The 20383-nt window shown below is 41.7% G+C and overlaps 1 protein-coding gene across 7 annotated transcripts in view; it reads right to left on the reverse strand.

Annotated features, from left to right (window-relative positions):
- Positions 1-8995: 8995 nt before the first annotated feature.
- The window catches only part of LOC121069473 (glycerol-3-phosphate acyltransferase 3-like), a 43339-nt gene continuing 31951 nt past the window's right edge, over positions 8996-20383 (reverse strand). For 6 of the 7 annotated variants that reach the window (XM_040555719.1, XM_040555718.1, XM_040555716.1 and 3 more), the window contains 9 exons: positions 19990-20064; positions 19206-19295; positions 18206-18299; positions 17807-17922; positions 14319-14374; positions 13887-13972; positions 13292-13420; positions 12043-12122; positions 11530-11797 (listed from right to left, as the gene is read on the reverse strand). In XM_040555719.1, coding sequence (XP_040411653.1) covers positions 11683-11797; positions 12043-12122; positions 13292-13420; positions 13887-13972; positions 14319-14374; positions 17807-17922; positions 18206-18299; positions 19206-19295; positions 19990-20064 — 841 coding nt within the window. In that variant the 3' untranslated portion in view covers positions 11530-11682. Of the gene's footprint in view, positions 11276-11529; positions 11798-12042; positions 12123-13291; positions 13421-13886; positions 13973-14318; positions 14375-17806; positions 17923-18205; positions 18300-19205; positions 19296-19989; positions 20065-20383 lie in introns of those variants that run through there. The other variant, XM_040555715.1, reaches the window with a different exon arrangement.

Consider the following 20383-nt stretch of genomic DNA (forward strand, 5'->3'; position numbering starts at 1 on the left):
GGCTCCAATTTTTGGCTCTGGCACGGTGTATCCTGCATAAGGCACCTCAGCTCTGCATATGACCCTCTTCTCCCACTCCTTGCATCACCTCGCCTCTCTATGTGATTTCTCCAGGGACAATCGCAGGTGCAGTGTCTGCGCACAGCCACTGCCAAAAGAAGTCTTCCGCTCAGTCTGAGGATGTCAGCCAGCACTTAAGGCTTGTTTTCCCCCAAGTGTTTAATTGTGGTCGCACCAGAGAGCCCCAGTCCATGCCACGCACACTTTAATACAAGAGTCCCTGCTCTGCAGAGCAGCAGCTCAAGTGCTGCTCAAACATGTCAGGGCTACAAGGACAGATCAGGTAAGAGTGCTCAAAACCAGAAAGCAGTTATGAGCAGAAACTATGCAAAAGGACAGTATTTCTGGAACCAGGTACTATTCACAACACGTGACCTAGGGTTACATTCAAAATTTGCGTTTTGTCTGTGCCTTCACTGACAGGATGCCATACAGGGTAGTTATCACTGGCCCGTGAATCTCAGGTGCAAATGGCAGAGGCCAAATGTGTTGGTTTGTTTACTCAGGGCTTCAGGGAGCTGAAATCTCTGCAAAGGACAGGTGTCGACCAGGTAGCAACAGTGCAGTCTATCCAGCTCCTCAGGTAAATAATGTGTGTGTGGACAGTATTCTCTCATGCAGATTTCATCTCCTTTACTTTACAATTGCCTCACTGGGATAGTAAAATCTAACATAACTGTCTGTAGAAAGAGTTGCAATATAGATACACCTATGCAACACAGACTTTTTGTTTGTTGACAGAACCTTCAAAACTGAAAATAATGGATTACTTCGATCCAGTAAGTGTCCTTGTTAACCAGTGTTTCAGTAAAACACAAAAAGTTTGAAGTGGGTACAATGTCTGTCAAATTTGATGCCATGCAGCAAAATCAGGACTTAGAGAAAGCAGAAATTCATCCATGTCCCTTAAAGAGGAAAATTTGGAGACCTCTTGTCCTAACATTCATTGCGAGGAATTCAGGTGTTACTTTTCCACTATAATGGTGTGGCTATTGTAGCTCCCCCTGTCCTGGCTGACATCAGAGGCAGCCAGATTCCGACAACTCTATAAGCAAAGACTAGGAAATGAACAGTCTTCACCAGCATTTGTTCTATTTCCAGCAGGGAAGACTGCTGGGATCCCTGCTGTCATTAAATGACAATGGGAAAAAAATTGGTAGTGAAAACAAATATTAAGAGTGCAATTTCAGGCATGGCCACTCTCTATAAACTGAACCCACACAGAGGCAAAACTGAACATGTCAACAAAAACTACTGCATCCAGGTTGCCCCTGTAAACTTACCTGAATAATTCACAGCGATGTTAAGGTTAAATTGGAGAAAAATCATTTTTCTTGTTGTGCTCCTTAAAGAAGCTTCTTCTTTGCCTAGTACAGTGCAGAGGGAAGATGTCCGGTAACCTGACATCCTCCTCGTAATCACAGAGCTGCTGGCAAAGTCCTGTAGTGAATGTGCTGAAGTTTCTTATTTCTCTTTATCTTGCATTCCCATCAAACACTAGCTAGCTGTTAACTGCAAAAACTGTTTACTTATTTAAAACAAAAAAGAGTTGCAGTCTTTGCCAAATGCCCTTTGTCTTGTAAAAAAGGTAGAGCAGTTATAAACCACTCATCATTTATCTACTGATAAAGTAGTTTAAAATTAATGCCACCATTCCTGCTTTTTTCTCTCAAGTATTGGGACCGTACTTTCAGCATGGGCAAGAACACTTTCTAGTAGAAAGTGCAAACCATGAGAAAAAAAGATCCTATGAGAATATATCAGTGTTGATAAAATTGGAAGAAAACATTTTCATGTAACCTTATATTTTGACTTATTTCACACAGTGCGGTCAGTGCATTCAAAAAAGGCTGAAGGTGAAATTAAATGCCTCACGTTTATCTAAACCAGATTCTCCAAATGAATCCAAAAACTTTGGGTGTGTTGACTTTTTTTAAAAAATCTTTCTGGGATCTTACCAGATTTCTTAATTTTTGTTCTGCAAATACCAGCACTAATCTATTTTTATGACCGTCAGAAGAATGTATTTACATTTCTTGCTTCAAAAGCCCTGTATACATAAACTGTAATTGTGACAGTTGAACTGAATCAAAGAGTAAGAAAAATCATTATAATGTTCTAGTCAGCTGTAGTACACTCGTTTTCTGAACAATTTATTTTTACATTCCTTTGGGTGTAGTTATTTTATCCTGCTTGATTACCTGTGCCTGTAGAGTTTGGCTTTGTGGAGTGTAGCTGCAAAATGTCTTTCCAGAAGCAGGGAAATGCTATTGAACTGACTCGGGACAAGCATCCAGACAGAGCTGCCTCATTCAGCATCACTCTCCCTTTGCAAAGTTATTGCACATATTTCTGGCTTTGGGTGGGTCAGATCTGTTAAGAAGTAGCTTTTCATTTGTCTCCTGTCACTAGAGCCAGGCAGCTTCAGAATATTGTGAGAAACACTCTGTAGCCAATAACACAGGCTCAGGCGAGGATCTCAGTGAAGTAGCAATTTTGTTCACGATTGCAGTGGCGGGCATCCCACGAGCAGGAGTGCATCTACTAGTTCCATAACAGTTTATATACTTTTTCGACGACCAGGACCCTCCCCTGTTTCCCCATTGAGTAGGTAATCCGGGTTCACAATCTATATGATGATTCACAGACAATGCATGGCCTTCAGTTGCCAGCCTGTTAAATTTCAAATTTCTTTTGACTTTTTTTACTGTTTGAAGTGGTAATGTTTCTTCACTTATCTGACTTGACTTGACACCGTGATTTTCACCGAATTGTTCTAAGGAGTCTGGTTGTCTGCATTTTACAAGGTCGCCCGCTAAGTTTTCTTATCACTGCAAGCATATCTCAATACCACATTCCTTACCTTTAAACTATGTAACTCTGCAAAAACAACATTTTTATTCTCACAATATCAATTAGCTTCAGATCATGTAAATATCTGTATTTTATGTGAAATAAATATGGTCCCTTACAGCATAGTTGTCTTAGTACTACCTTTTATCTCCTGCCATTTGGTAATGGCAGGTAGCCAGTGAGCCACTCAGGGGAATTCTGCACTCTTGCATTTGTCTTCTGATTGCAGGCAGGTCGTGCTTTCTCTCTACCATTTCATTTGCTATAACTCACTGTAAAAACTGATATGCTTTACATACTGAGGAGTCAGATGATTTCAGCTTCAGTTTATATCCTGGAATCAAAATGGCATTTTACCTTCTATGAATCTACCTCTGATTCATGTTGCACTGACAATACAGATAAGCATTGGCAGTAGTCTTGCTTTTGCCTAGCTTTTATGGCTAGCAGCATGTATTCACAGCTGCAGCAAACTGTGTGCTGTCTCTAGCAAGGATTAGGGCTCAGAAGCACCATGCACTTCATCAACAGAGTGCCCAAGCATGTCCCATCCTAAACAATTTAAATTCTTTAAGTTAGGGATTATGGTTTCTAGGAGCTCTGCGATCCAGTTACAATTAGAACCCCATTAAAAGCCCCAAATCTAGTTTTTCTTTAGAACATATGGGAAAACGTGGACACCCAAAAATGGCATTAACAGCAGCAGGCAGAAACAAAGCGGATTCCTGATGAAACAGCTACTAGGGAATGGACTGCGGCAGAGACAACTGCAGCCACGGACCGTGGCTCAAAGTCTGCCCAGGGCTCTCAGTTCAGCAGCCTGTCCTGGAGACAACTGCTTCAGGCACTCCAGCCTTCCTCCTCATGTCCAAGACATGCAGGGCCCTGAAGCACACCAATTTGTAGCAGAAGTTAAAAAAAGTCCAGTCTCCTGATGCCTGCTGAAGTAGCTGGCAAGGTAGCCCCAGGGCCATGCTTTTCCTTTTTTCCCCTTTTGGAGTTGTTCTATTTTGAGTAATCATGATATCATCCTTGGCACAAATAGTTCCCCTGCCCAGCTGAATATGTAACAGGGCTCCCGAGTCAAACTGTTCTTACTATGCTCCTCCGTCCAGTAAGTGCTGGGTCACACATGAAGAATGCTTCTGAATTAAACTCAAAAGCCCCAAATCCAAGCCTAAAACCCAGAAATAATTCCCGGCTTCTCACTGTGCAAAGGTTAACTGTCCAGGACCAGACACGTTTACAGTGCCTGTTAAAAAGGCGGCACATAGGGCACTTGGGCTGCCCCCACACAGATGGCATGCACTTCCTTTGGCTGCCCTTCAGCATTCCACCTGGCTGTCATTCCAGAAGGCACGGGCTTCACATGGCTCCTAGATTATTTAGCTGTCAGCCTTGCACACGTGTTCCACGCAACCTAGAGTGTCTCAGATGTGCCTATGCAGAGGTGAGAACCTGAGTCTTTAATGCTGGCTTTAAAAAAAATATGGAGGGAGCGATCTCCAGTTAGCAATGATGACAAGTACATCACAAGGGCAAATTTTCACGGGTGTTCAGCATCCAGCATTTTTCATTTTGGTAAGCAAAGCGTTGAGTTTGTGAGAATTTGTCCTCCCACCTACAGCATGATTTTATCACTAGGGATGTAACAGCTGAGAGTGTTTGTATGGAAACAGTTTTTAGAAGCTCTGGAGAAAGCTGTCCACCTAAACTTTTTTTTCAGTGGGATGCCATAGTGCTTGTTCTAACCACTTGCTAAATATCCTGGCCTTTATACAACAAAAACACTTAAGCACATACTTAAAGCTTAGTCTTGCATCAGTAAAGGAGCATCAGAAGGCAATTGAGCAATGGTCTTCCCTTTGGGACAGTACAAGCACCCATGCTCAACTGACTTGACAGCCTATCTGACTTCACCATGGTGTTAAATTGGGAGGGATTTGGTGGGAGTCTCATGGTTCTGTGCATCAAGCACAGGAGGAGGTGCAGACACCATCTTCAGAGAGCAAAAAATGCTCAGAAAAGATAAGCCAGCAGACGCCTGTTGGTATCATGCCCGAGGCACAAACAAAAGGAGCACACAGGGAGGATGGCACCTCCTTTTACTGTCCACCCTGACCTGAGGCCTCGCAACCTGCCTTTCTGTTGGGGTTGATGAGGAGAATAAGAGGAGAAAATATATTAAAAAAATAATAATTTGTGTATATATATGTGTGTGCGTATGTGTATACATATATGATTTCAAGAATTTGGCCATCTCTTAATAGTTTAAGCTTCCAATCTAACAAAATTACTACTTGTAATGATACTGTTCCTCTCTGTTCATGCCAGTATTGTAAGGAAAGACAAAACATGCTGCTGTGAGTAAATTAACTTACCTTTTCATCTTATTTTTACCGAAGTGCTATTAAGGTTTGCACTTCTCAGGAGACACATTAATAACGATCTTTGTCTCTCTGCAGCATTAGACCTGCATACAGTGCTGCCGCCTCCTGGTCCCAGAGCAAGAGCTGTGTCCTGGCATGACGCACGAAGCAGACGGTTGGATGAACACCAGTGTATTTCATTCATCGCTCATAACGTGCAACTGGTGAGCAGAGCCACCAGCACACCAACAGTAACGCAACACAATGCAAAGAGGAAGGGTGTGACATTGGAGAAAATATTAATTAAAAAAACCAAACGTCTAAGAGGGCATCTGGATAGAAACCAGCTTAAATCTTGCATTTCATAAAGGCACAGTTCATGTTTTAGATACCTTTAATAAATCTATGATATATATATATGCATAACTTTATGCAAGTTATATGCATTATGTTATGTTATGTTATATGTTTATGTTATATGTTATATATGTTATGTTATGTTATATGCATGTTATATGCATATATATATAATATATATATGCAAGTGCATTTCATGAAATAAAATGAATAAAAGAATGACAAATAGAGTGGTTATCTAAGTATAACAGTTTTATTGGCTGTGTCTATATACTTCTATCTCTTGTAAAGTTATACATCATATGGGTAAAGGGGACTGCCTCTAGCCATATATGATCTGCATTTCAACCTGATATGCAAGTATGTAGTATTTTCCCCAATATTATTGTATTTAACATGCACTGCTATGGTTAACGTTTCACCACACACATCTTCCTTCCAGTCAAATACAAATAGCAAGGGATATCAACTGATGTCAATCATGCACAATTGCACCCAAATCATGACTACTGATTAGTAAAGCAATTATCATATTAAAAGAGTTCAGCAGGGCTCAACATACTGTAAAATTAGAAATCAGTCAATACCATGGCCATTATATAGAATAGTATTGATTGGATATACTAAATGCTAGCCTTGATAACAATTGATCAAAATGAAGTCTGCTGACAAAGAAGTCTGGTACACTAATTGAGGAGCCATCGTTAATTAGAATAATAAATCAAGGAGGAGAAGGAGGAGGGGAGAGGAGAATGGCTACAAAGCCTTTATATCTGTACAGCAACAACAAAAAGAGAAGAGCCAAGGAGGCCTCTGTCTTTGTACAAGCTCCACTAAATCCTAATCCTGCTTTTCCAAAACCAGATGAAACGTTGAAACCCTCACAGGTCATCTCCATAGTTTGCTTCAAAGCTGGGAATTATGTTTGAAAGCAGGTGAACAAGCAGGATTTTCACTGCAGGATAAACATTGCCAAAAGCAAGTCATCCACAGAAACTAGAAAACTCAGAGGTTCTGCCTGTGATCAATCTGTGACCTACCACTACTAGTCTACTTGAAATCGAGTCTCTAACTGTGCACATATGCAGGATATGTTCTCTAGGCACCCTGAAGCTAGAAATGAACACCTCCTGTAAAGCTGCACAGTCTGCTCCCCAGGTTTTCATTCAGGGCAGGCCCCTTCAAGGGGAAGAGAGATAAAACACTGCAGAGCCAAATTTGGAGTGATCTGATGACTGTTTTCACTGCCGCTCAAGGAAATCGTACTGGCAGGAACAAGTTCAGAACATTGCCCTTACGCTGCCTTCGCCAACATCCCAGGCTTGCAGCCTGCCTCCACTCAATTTCCAAGTACAAATCAAAGCACAGGGGTTAGGCCCACACCTGATTTTGAAGCATCTCAAGGACAGAAGTATTTCTGGATTTGGTTTGTCACAGGAAAGAGATGGCCTGGGGAAACCCCATGCAACACTGGCAAACTTAACTCGGAACAAGTATAAGCTGCTTTTGTACTATACCACAACTGATGGTCAAAGGTCTGGTGTTTGGGGCATAAAAGTTATTTCTACGTTTTCACTGTTACCCAGAAATCTAGGAAAATAAGCAGGCTTATTCATCACATTTTGAGGCATCTCCACAATAAATGAAACGTTAAGAAAGAGGTACAAGGGAGAGTTTTCTAGCACTAAGTAGACGCCACTAGATGGCAGTCTTCGCATTACCTTTAAACGCTTTAAAGCTCGTCTTATAAAAGGCATATATACAATTACCAAAACAAATTCTTAAAATAACATCAAGTCCATCAAACAGATGCAACGCAGACTGGCTCAGGTAATTAGGAGCGAGGGAGGCATCTCCCCTTAACGTGGAGCGTGTCAGCTTAAGCCAGAGAGAAGAGTGCTGCAGATGTTCCCAAACGTTTAACACAGATGTAGAAAGACTTCTGGAGAAAATGAGACCGAGGACTCACACGCAGATACATTACAGCAAAAGATTATTAGGTGTTTTAACCAACTGTGACTTAATTCTCACAGAGTCCAAGAGGTCACTAAGCTGATTAGACAACATAGGGATAAGTATCTGTAACATTACAATTGTTATAATTAATTTACGATACTTAAATCTGAGCTATACTCCTAGTAAACAACAGGCACTCAGACATCCCTTAAATATTACTGCAAAAAAATATATATATAAATTATAAATGTCTCCTAATTATAAAATTATACTGCAAAACTGTTGATCCATTTCAATATTTGATTCACGTAAATTCTTGGAAGCCCAGGAAATTTAGGGAAGCTGTCTAAAATACCAGCTCAGAGAAGTTAAGGCAGTGGCAGTCAATTGGATGTAAACTTATGTTACACTGCATTCACACTGGAAAGTTTCAGGTTACTTTTACCCTTTTAGCAAAGCGGCACAATATACTTTAAATGTGACAAATGTCCAAATAACCAAATGTCATGTCCAAATAACCTCATCTTAGTCCAGAAGTGAAAACCCAGAAATATGCACCAGGTACTCAAGCTGTTTCAGTCTTCACATTTAATATAACAGAATGAAAACATAAATCATTTTTACAAGTTCTACTTCCCACCAAGGTAGACTTAGGCAATAGTAATGCAAACATCCTAAAAACTCTTTCACTTCACAAGCTTTGGTGTCAAAAGCCTACCTGAGGAAGGAGAGACAATAAAGACCTCATAACCCTTTATGGAGTTCTGGGAGTTACCCTTATTTATTCAGAGCCACAAGACTAAATACAGGGGAGGCAGCTCCAGCCTTCCACCCAGGGCAGAAGCAGGACAGCACCAATGCAGTTTAAGGCTGCGGACCTCTCCAGGACCCACTTTTGTTCTCTAAGACTCTGCATTCTGACATAAGTTGATTTTCAACACACAGCCCACTACCTTAGGCATCTCAGAAGTATGTGATGAACACACCCAGGACCGCATTGATGTGTTTCAGTTTCATCAATATGATAAATTCGTGCCACAGCAACAGTTAGCATCACTTATTTAACTCAAACATAGATACTGATTAGTAGCACCAAATTTTAAAACAAGGCTATGTTTTACAATACAGGACTTGCCCACACTGATTAACTGTATCAGACAGCCATCAGATTTTATTCAAAAAGAGGCCACCCAATGCAAAGCTGATTGGTTAAGGAGGTGAAGGGCAAATACATTAAATTCTACTGCTGCTATTTTGTGCTTCTGAGGAAGACATAGCTGCGGACTTCTCCAAGGTGATGATACATCTTGTCTAAATATCTTGTACAAGTAAGAAAAAAAAAAGATAACTTACAATGATATTTTTTGAATGCCTGATCCACTGAAAAAAATCCTCTCTTCCATCTAGACCTATAATTTGGCACGGTTAACCACAAGGCCCTGCTCTATCTGCTTGTGCATAAGTATAGAATAAACAAGGACCTCAAACAACTTCAAACCTGGTTCCTGGGAGACTGGCAGATGATAAGCACAGAAAAAGGAAGTAACACAAACTTGAATTCTTTCAATGAAAGAACAGCATTTCTTAGGAAATAAACTGCAGTTCACCAACTTCACACTCACAAATTATCATGAGAACGTGATCTTTTATTGCTAGCATGTCCTCCTGCTGGAGGAGGAGAACATACTTATCCATGGTCTTTGGGAAAACAACCAACTCCTCCACAATGTCAGCATTCTGAGGGCAGTATACAACCTCAGCTAAAAGCATTTGCCAAAGGCCACTACTGATAAATGCAAATGAAATACAGATCATGCACAAAGTATCAAGAGGAAGGAAAGGGGGAGATAAAGGGTAGGTTAATAAAAACACCACTAAAAAAAAAACAAACATTTCTGCAAAGCAGGGTAAGACAAAACAATCTCTATTTGAAATCAGGCTGGTATTTTTACCAGCAGGTAAACAAGCACTCTTCAGCTGTCATTGACAAGTCCTTGGGTTCATCGTTTGCTTGAAATGTCACCTTTCTGTATAAAAGTACCTACTTGTCAGAGTTCTTAGCTTCTTTTGTCAAGACAGCCAAAAGATGCCAGAGAAAACAGACACACACACAGACTGAGCCCACTCCTCCCACAGCGGAACAAGAGACACGTGGTACTTGCAGGCTCAGAGGCCCAAGACAAGTTATAACGATAACAAGGATCACACATCCAACAGCTCTTCTCTTGGTAAACTGGGGAAGCAATGCAGGACAGGAAGAGAGAGACACATCATCAGCTCCTAACGTCTTGCAAAGCCAAGCCCAACTGAGAAAATTCCTTTTCCAGCAGTTCTTCCTGTCTCCCCATCTCTTCCCACCTTTCACCTGTAGTCTCTCCCCTTCCATCACTGAGCAGGATGAAGGAACATGGTAGCGTGGAAAGGATGCTCCCAACACTTGTCTTAAACCCTCACATACAACTGCTATCTCTGGTAGGCACCATTCATATAGAAGTATTTCCAGCTGTAAACTCTGACACACTGAAGAAGTAGTTACACGGACAGTCCGTTACAGCATTTAGGAATTTTATGCCAGGAAACTAAGTTAAAAAACTTAATGGATAATGGAAGCACAGCTTCCGACAGACAGGAAGGAGCAGACCTCTTTCCCGGTAGGAAAACCTGAAGCAATTTTTCTCTGCAGACATTCTGCTAGCGCTCTTCCTACCCGGTTGGCTAATGCGTTTTTAAACAGGCTGTTTCTCCTGCTGTTTATACACAATATTGAAGCTGGAACCAACTGACCCATGGAGAGTATTCATGTGCTTATAGAAACTAAAGCCTGGGATGATATGTCAGACCAGGCCACATAAGAGCAGAAGTTCTCTTCTAATTGCTGTGTCATGCAGCCATAGGAGAGTTACCACCTCCTTCAGCAGCCCCAAAACACGCATATTAGTTTTTAATGCCTAAGCCCTAAACTCTCCATGGCTGGGCAGTACTAAATCTGTGCATGTGTATTTGTGGTCCTCCATCTCTGCTGAGACCTCACTCAATGGGCTGCTGTAATGTAAACCTTATTTACTATCCTTACTGGCTCGTGTCTTCAAGCAGCTTCAGCAAAGTAACACCTATTTGTGTGTGCTTTCTAAGTGATATACAGATCACAGGAATATTTACATCTCTGATTCTTTAAGTGTACTCACTGTGTTTATTTCTGGATGGTAGGCTTGTGACAGCGATCAGCCGCGTTCACATCAAGTGGTAACACAAGCCAGTGGCTGTCCAGCAATAATTACAACAGAGCATAACAGAAGCCATGACATGGGTTTTCTTTAATTTGCGCAATGCATGCAAACAGACACAAAAAGGGATATAGCAAATTCACAAAATAAATATTTAAAATTACGATATATTTTCCTAGGTCATTCTCCTTGATTTACACTAATTTATCCCTTTGTCACACAACCAGGCATCTGGGACACGTAGCCATTGCTGCTGTTCTGCTGCTGATCAGTGGGACCCTGGAAATCTTCCTACCTGGTAATGCCTTGTCTTGGGACATCGAGAGTAAGGTCAGCAACTGTCTCTTTCCCTCAGACATCCAACTCTTCATCTCCAGCTTGCAATTCTCAAAACGTTTTCTTGAACTTCTCCGTGTCTCCTCATATAACAGGTGTATCTCTACAGCAACACAGTGTCTGCAGCTCACAGAAAAACAGCTAAAACAGCTCGCCCATACAGAATGGGAAGACAGATATGTTTTATTAAAAGTTAAGAAATTAACAGGTAAGTCTTCAGGGTAACTCAAAGATTTCTTAAAATGGTGTTTTAATGAACCTAAGTAATTTTATTACCGATTCTTCTCACTCATCATTGCACAGAATTTCTAAAGTATATCATAAATATTCCTATTTTTAAATTGACAGCCTTACTTAAAAAAAAAAAAAAAAAAAAAAAAAAAAAAACTATCTCTTCATGGCTTCCCTGCTGCGTCATATGCAAAATATCTTACAGGGACAGCAGGAAAGGATGTGGGTTTTAATATTAAAAAAGCGCCCATTTTCTGTGTAGTTAAGTCCTGCAAAAAAAATGAGATAAATACCATTTAATAAACATTTCCATTTCCCACAGATCCATTTTCTGTTACTATCTGGCAATATTTTTTCTGTTGCTCTTCCTTGAAAGACTCTTTGATCTTTTTTCTTTTCAGTCCTCCATCCCTGAAAGATATAGATAAGAAACAGCCTTGAGTTCACTTCAAAGGCAGAAAAACGTTATAATATTTATATGTCATAGTCACAGCAACTTTTACCCTAAATGCTGGCTTTTGCAATGCAACACTAAGTGATCTGTACTGCCAAAAACATGGAAGAAATTTTAAAAGGATTCCAGGCTTAAGTTTTAGGTTACAAAACACCTAGATATGTTTTTAACTCCACTTCAAAGGTGTTCAGTTTCCTCATACCAAGGAAGTATAGACATTCCTCCTCGAGCAGCGATGGCAGCCTTGACTCTGTTGGCAAAGTGAACAGCATCTTCCTCTTCCTAAAAAAGACATCAATGATTTGCTGTGCAACTTTCTCACTTGAGAAACTTTCTCACCTTTTGTCAGAGAGCGGACACTTCGGTTTATGCCACAAGACAAACGCGTGCAGCAGTAATATTCCAGTTGATCCTGAGGAATGCCACCTGGCAAGTCAGCACACTGAGTCTGCCATGTTCAGGGCCAAGAAGAACCAAGTGTGAGGGTCTATGGTTTCCGTGGCAATCCAAAGTAACACACAGAGCGAGGTTGCAGGTCTGGCCAGAGCAGGGGATGTATCTGCACCCAGGACCACAGCATCAATCTAACCCCAAGAAGCTGCTAACACACTGACAAGATCACCTCAGAGGAGACGGGGTGCCTTCAACAGAGCTGGGGCCGGGCACATTCGGTGCCAGTGTATTATCATGGTTCTGCAAGGGTCTGTTTGCCTGAACTGCAGAAGACTCTGAAGATGCATTACAGCAGCCAAGACTAGGGTAGGGCAAGGGGTGGGGTAGGCAGTACCAGAATGCACTGTGCTGCAGCAAAGGCCTTCACTGTCAGCTTCAGGTTGGTGCCCAGAGCTGATATACCCCTGTTACATAGCTTGATCTGCTGTTTCAGGTGTCCCACAGGATCTCATTATGGAAAAAAAAAAAAACAAAAAAACAAAACAAAACAACAAAAAAAAAAACACCAGGAAACAGAAATGACTGTAAAGAAGAAGCAAGCTAGAGAGAGGATGCAAACCCTTCTTGTAAAGTTTTGCCAGCTTCGTAGTGTTAGCTGTGCAAAGATAAGCTTATTTTTTGCAGCCAGCAGGTATGAATGGTGACTGTACTTCAGTTGTCCAGCTACGAGAACTCTGAGATATCTACTGCACAGATAAATTACTATGCTATAGGAAGCTTACAGCCTTCACAGATATAAGCTTAATTTACTCCAAGAGCACACCATGAATCCTAGAGAAGGAAATGCAGATCTGTATTAGGATGGCTTTCATTGTCCTAATAGGCCACGTGCCCTGATTCCCAACCTTGATTTAATTTTAGGACTACAGTGTCACTGCCTGGCCTTTTTTCACTAGATTGTCAATAATGATTTGCTAACATAATGTGAAAAACAATGCAGGTTTCCTCTCAGAAACCCGTTATGAGCATTTCCAAAACATACACAAAAGCTTAAGTACCTCTTTGACCATTGGTGGCAGGTACCACACGTTACAAACAATAGCCCAGCTGGTCATCACATTAAAAGTGTAGGTCATCATGGAATACTTTGTGCTGTTCCAGAATGCATCTCCAAAGCGGGGGTCATACTGGAAGACAAGAAGAACAAGCATGTTTTGCCTTCTAACTGGTATGAAGAGATTTAAGGCCTATGCTCAGAAAGAATGTTAGGGGAAGAGGCAGAGTGACTGGGCTAAAGCTATTCTGAAAGCCTTGCAAGCATCAAGAGAATAGTGCAATTACTAGTATCGTGCCTTTAATCCTCAAAAGCCAGTAGGCCTAGGACAGAAGGCCAGATAGAACTGAACAAGCAGCACAGCATTTCCAAATGTACTTTTCAGGTTGCTAAAGAAGTTCAGCAAACTGTTTTCCATACTGCACTGGGCTGCAAGACATTTTGCATCATGAAAAGATTCAGTTGTCTCAGGACTTGCTTAAGTGCCTTATTCCCACAAAACAAAACCCCTTGTAAGGTTTGCACACAAACAGCCTCTCTGACTTGAGAGCCATCTGCAAAAAAATCCTTCCGTGTTTGTGAAATTGCAAATACATTACCTTGATTGCTACTGGATGGATGGTCCCTCCTACCTCAAAACTTCCCTTCTTAAACATCATAACTGATGTGTTGTTTACGCAGGTGCCTAGCCAGAATGGAAACATAGGAAAAGTTGAATCTACTCTAAGAGAAGGTATCAGCAAATGAATCCTACACTGCCTAAAGGAGACTTAAGTTGCTAGAGAGAAAGCAAGCTTTCGTTCAGCACCATAATCCCAGAGCCCATTCTCTCTTTCATTATGCTGCACAGAATGACAAATAGACTGCCGTAGAGCTGTTGTAAAATATTTGAATCTGACCTCTCATATCTCACAAGAGCTAATTAATTCTTCACACTAAAAATAAACACCTCAGTTATAAAGATTGGATATGACAAACTGCACTCTGTGTAAAGTGAGCAGAGCAATAAAATCTATGCAGTTGTTTCCTACCTTCTGGAAAAATTAAAATGGGTAATTTGGCCTTATCTTCAATGTGTTCTCTAATTCTGTGGAGAGAAAATAAAATTTTAGTTTATATTTCATTTTCATAGAAGACTCGTATTTGACTTTTGTTAAGAATCTAAACATTTGTCATCTTTCCATCATTTATCAGCAGTCCTGGCTATCAGGGGAGGTCCCAGTCGACTGGCGGCTAGCAAATGTGACGCCCATCTACAAGAAGGGCCGGAGGGTGGACCCAGGAAACTATAGGCCTGTTAGTTTGACTTCAGTATCCAGGAAGCTCATGGAGCAGATTATCTTGAGGGTCATCACGCGGCACTTGCAGTGCAACCAGGCAATCAGGCCCAGTCAACATGGTTTTATGAAAGGCAGGTCCTGCTTGATGAACCTGATCTGGGTTCTCGTCACTGGGCCTGGTCAGCCTGGAGAAGAGGAGGCTGAGGGTGGACCTCATCGCAGTCTACAACTTCCTCGCAAGGGGGAGTGGAGGAGGCACGTGACCTGTTCTCCATAAACACCAGTGATAGGACCCGCGGGAACGGTGTCAAGCTGAGGCAGGGGAAGTTTAGGCTGGACATCAGGAAGAGGTTCTTCACGGAGAGGGTGGTTGCACACTGGGACAGGCTCCCCAGTGAAGTAGTCACTGCACCAAGCCTGTCTGAATTTAAGAAGAGATTGGGCTGTGCACTTAGTCACATGGTCTAAACTTTTGGGTAGACCTGTGCGGTGCCAAGAGTTGGACTTGATGATCCTTATGGGTCCCTTCCAACTTGGGATATTCTATGATTCTATGATTCTGTGATCTCCTTCTATGACAAAGTGACACGCTTAGTGGATGAGGGAAAGGCTGTGGATGTGGTCTACCTTGACTTCAGTAAGGCTTTTGACACCATTTCCCACAGAATTCTCCTGAAGAAACCGGCTGCTCATGGCTTGGACTGGTGTATGCTTCGTTGGGTTAAAACCTGGCTGGATAGCTGGGCCCAAAGAGTTGTGGTGAATGGAGTCAAATCCAGTTGGAGGCCGGTCACTAGTGGAGTCCCCCAGGGCTCAGTACTGGAGCCAGTTCTCTTCAATATCTTTATCGATGATCTGGATGAGGGGATTGAGTGCACCCTCAGTAAGTTTGCAGAAGACACCAAGTTAGGTGCGTGTGTCGATCTGCTCGAGGGTAGGAAGGCTCTGCAGGAGGATCTGGATAGGCTGGAGCGATGGGCTGAGGTCAACTGTATGAAGTTCAACAAGGCCAAGTGCCGGGTCCTGCACCTGGGGCATAACAACCCCAAGCAGCGCTACAGGCTGGGAGATGAGTGGTTGGAAAGCTGCCTGGCAGAGAAGGACCTGGGAGTACTGGTTGATAGTCGGCTGAATATGAGCCAGCAGTGTGCTCAGGTGGCCAAGAAGGCCAACAGCATCCTGGCTTGTATAAGAAGCAGCGTGGCCAGCAGGGCTGGGGAAGTGATTGTCCCCCTGTACTCGGCTCTGGTGAGGCCGCACCTCGAGTACTGCCTTCAGTTTTGGGCCCCTCACTACAGGAAGGACATGGAGGTGCTGGAGTGTGTCCAGAGAAGAGCAATGAAGCTGGTGAGTGGTCTGGAGAACAAGTCTTACGAGGAGCGGCTGAGGGAGCTGGGATTGTTCAGCCTGGAGGAGTCTCAGGGGCAACCTTATCGCACTCTACAGGTACCTTAAAGGAGGCTGTAGCAAGGTGGGGATTGGTCTATTCTCCCACATGCCCGGTGATAGGATGAGGGGAAATGGGCTAAAGTTGCACCAGAGGAGGCTTAGGTTGGATGTTAGGAAGAACTTCTTTACTGAAAGGATTGTTAGGCATTGTAATGGGCTGCCCAGGGAAGTGGTTGAGTCATCATCCCTGAAGGTCTTTAAAAGAAAGGTCCTTTAGATGTAGAGCTTAGTGATATGGTTTAGTGGAGGACTTGTTAGTGTTAGGTCAAAGGTTGGACTAGGTGATCTTGGAGGTCTCTACCAACCTCGATGATTCTGTGATTCTGTGATCTCTTACAGGCAAAGCTCTTGTCCAATAACTCTTTGCCAGTCAATGGTCTCAGCAAGGATGTATACTAGTTTCAGGCCTTGATCTTAGCGGTGTTCTCTTGATAAATACATATGTAGGTTTTCTATAAAACTGTACCCTCTACTTATATATCACCATGTTGGCCCAATTAAAAGGAAGCCCAAGAATGGCTTCTTATGGCACGTTAAAATCTTAGACAGGTTCTAGCAATGAACACAGTCAAACCTTTTTATCCCCCCCCCTCCTTTTTTTGTTTTGACTAAAGCACATGGAATATTTTAATGTTTCATTCTTTCCAGGTTCCTAGCATCAGATTTATATATATAATGTTTCTCCACATCTAGAAAAGAGAAAGGCCACTGTTTTACTGCATTTTCTGCATCACTTAAGAACAACTGTTGTTAAACAAATAATTCACTAAGCTGATTAATGATGCACAAAATCTGCTGATTTTCAAGATACCTATGTGCCTTTCCTATGAATCAAGAGCATGCATTTCCTGCCCACTCTATGTTAAAAAGCATAAACAAAACATCAGCTTCCAAAAAAAATCAGAGATCAATCCAGTATAGGGGGACCATCTCCCTTTTTAAGGACTAACTGTCATAGATACTTGCTTCATGTTAGCTGCATTGCACCCTATTTCATGAGAATTTTGCGTAAGAAGATTCTCTGAACACCTAAAAGGCTAACAACTGCTATACTGAGTCTTATCCTTCTCATGGCCTTCAAGTCCAATACACTGTCTCTGCCAGAAATCAGCACTGCAGGCCTTTAGAGCAGTACAGGCAACAAGCACACATGAACACGTCTCCAGGATGCTCTTCCAGCTTCTAGGAGCTGGGTGGTACCTGGATCTTTTTTTCTTTGCTTAATTCCTTCTGCAAACTTCCACATGTAAGACTGAAGAGGACTGAGGAAGTTGCTAATGGGCTGTCGCTGGCTCCCTCAAATAGTCTGTTGATCTCCACAAGCAGACAGGTAAGCCTAAGGTTAAAGTTTAGTATTATCGGCAACTATCCCTTTATCCTGTACTCACAGCAGACAAAACCAGCCTTCTGATGCTCAGAGCTGATGAAAAAATGTATCAGGGTAAGGCATGTTCTGGAAAGATGTGCTGTCAGAACTGCAATTTTGGTCCTGACATCCAGAATCATCACCCTTGAAACTGAATGAGCAGGGTCCTGCCTGGGGCAGGAAGACTGATTGTACCAACGTGAAAATTCCCAGAGGTTACAGGGCAAACGATCGGAAATTCAGAAGAGGAACGCTACACACTGCACTTTCACTGATGGAGTAGTTTAAAACCTTACCCAGACAACAACCTACAGCTGCCTGCCACAAGGAGATGCAAGGTCAGAACACTCTCAGCTCATGATGGGGCCTCACAATTAATTCCTAGACCTGACAGGACAATTAAGCAAACGCCTCACTACCTTACTTTTTTCTCACCAGATGACGATCTTTCATTTCTGAACGTTCAAACAAAACATGCTGAGTGGTTTGCATGCAAGATTTCTGAATAAGTCCCAGAAGCCCTCCGTGTACCTGGCCAACCTGCAAGCCAAAAAATAAAATAGTCACTAGCAAAAACACACAGATATTTTGTTGAAAAAAATCTAACTAAAGATGAACCAATTTCTGAGCTTGTTCACAAATTATACCAATTCTCTTAGCCAGAAATGTGCACACACTGTGTCTATTACATCACAGTCCTAAATGGGAGATTTTGAATGCTATAAAATCCCACTCTCTCTGCCAGTAAGCTCATCCTCTTGTCCAACACTGCGTCTACGAGCATCTCAACATTACCGGTATTTAAAAGCTGTCTTGTTCATACCAAGGAATAGCATCCATCACTAGCCAGGATTAGAACATCTACTGGAGATGTGTGGTTAGCTACACAGATGCCTCCTTTCCGTGGTCTGTTTTCCCTGCAACGACAGGGAAAGTCATCACTTCATGTATATTCTCCAGACTGCAAGCCCCATCAGGTAATCTATCCAAGGAATGTACATCCACAAAAGAGACCCTCGGTGACAAAAAAATGTCATGCACATACCTTATCTGTACATTCATAGCAAGTGGAAGAACAAGACGCTTTAAAATACTAATATTACTCTGAAGTGTGTTAAAACCTCTGGCTATACATTACAACAGCTAAGTCATCTTTCCCCATACTTTTGAGAGTCCCTTCAAATTTTACTAGTTTTCATCAAAATCAGTTTCCTTATATCTGAGAATATGCAACATCACTGGAAAAGGCATTTTAGCTGCATACATGAACATTCACAGAGGAATGTATCGAAGACTTCTCGGACACTAAAACTTTAAAGTCAAAAATACTAAAGGATGGCTTTGGTTCCTCTCTGAAACACCAATAAAAAACATTTCAGAGGCCTCCATTGCATACATCTTGACAACTCAGCAAGCATGATATTAGAAAAAAAATTACTAAATTACCATCCATAAGTTACTACAGATGAGAGTGTGAAGACTTAGTCACCAAACAAATCAGCTAGTAGAATGGCTGAACATTTTACAATGATGTTTTTCTATGCAATTACATGTTAATAAGAAATAGAGAAAAACATCTATTTCTATAATGAAAAATAGAGTACTAGTCCACCTTTGCGTACCCTGCCAATACACAACAGAAAACACAGCAGAGCACACAAACTTCTTCACTGAAATCAAGACAGACAGAGCCTAGATGACCTACACAAGCTCTATGATCCAAGTAGCAGTGTAATAATGGAATAAAAATCTTTCTCTGACACTGGAGACATCCAGTACTGTACAAAATGCCTAACAAGCAAGAGCAGAGTTGAACCACTCACCTGTTGTGGAACTGAACAAGACCACTCAGACATCGGATACCTAACGCAGCACACGTCATCTGAACCTGGTTGCTCAGCCAGCACTTAACCCTAGAAGAAAGAAAGCTGTACATACATTTCTAGTTCTGTGTAGTCACTCATAGAGCATTATAATGCAAACTTTCCAACTTACTCTCAGTTGCCATTATTACAAAGACCATGCTAAGAGGATTTATTGCACTAACATCACCACATAGGAGGAGCTTACTAGTTATCAGAAGAGTTGTCGGTCCATTCTTCTACTCAGATCTATTCTAAAAGGACCAGATTCAGAGGAGAAGACATTATGAGATTATAGATGGGGTTTTGTTTTATAGATTTTCTCTGAAAGCTACTGCTATTGATTCATGTATTAACATTAATTAAATATAAAAATCTTTAGCTATTGAATCCCATTTAAGTTGCTTGCACTGACAGGACATAGCTTTATCAGAGTCTCTATGCAGAATTGTTCATGGTAGAAAATTAACTTGCCCTGTTCTGACTCGAGTAAAGCATCCCTTTATTCACTGTTCTAAACGGACTCTCAGCAGTACCTACCTGGGTTACATTACATGTCTGCTTTCAGATGCCATTGCTGTACTTCTCACACAGAATGCTCCATGGCTTAACAGTAGACTAAAATCATCCCACAATCGTACATATTAATCTTCCAAATTCAAGTACACTTATGTTCCAATGCCCTAAAATTCAGCTCCTCAAAGAAATGCAGGAGAAATGGAAAGAGCCCTCAGCAAACACCTACCTGCCATTTGGAAACTGTCCTACTACCGTAGTTGCAGAGACCAGCAAGAGGATGCTGAAGAAAGCCAAGCAGATGCTACAAAACAAAATAATCTTAATTAATTGATAAGAAACAAAATGCTAAGTGTAATCTTAACCAGAAAACCTTTTAACTCTATGATTCCTTTATAGGATGCTTCTCTCCACCATACATAGCAACAAATTAGCAATAGAAAGCAGTTAAGGCCAATGGGATATGAGCACAGCTTTTCATTCAGTTAATTCTCCACTGAGTACAAAATCTTGTACTGCCCAGTGCCAATCTTCCAAAAACAAGTAAGCCTGATCTCAAGGCATCTGGTGGTAAAGAACCTATCACAGGAGTTCAGCATACAATCTTCCTCTCTTATTCAGGC

Source organism: Cygnus olor, chromosome 4 (genome assembly GCF_009769625.2).
Source record: "Cygnus olor isolate bCygOlo1 chromosome 4, bCygOlo1.pri.v2, whole genome shotgun sequence".
Lineage (NCBI taxonomy): Eukaryota > Metazoa > Chordata > Aves > Anseriformes > Anatidae > Cygnus > Cygnus olor.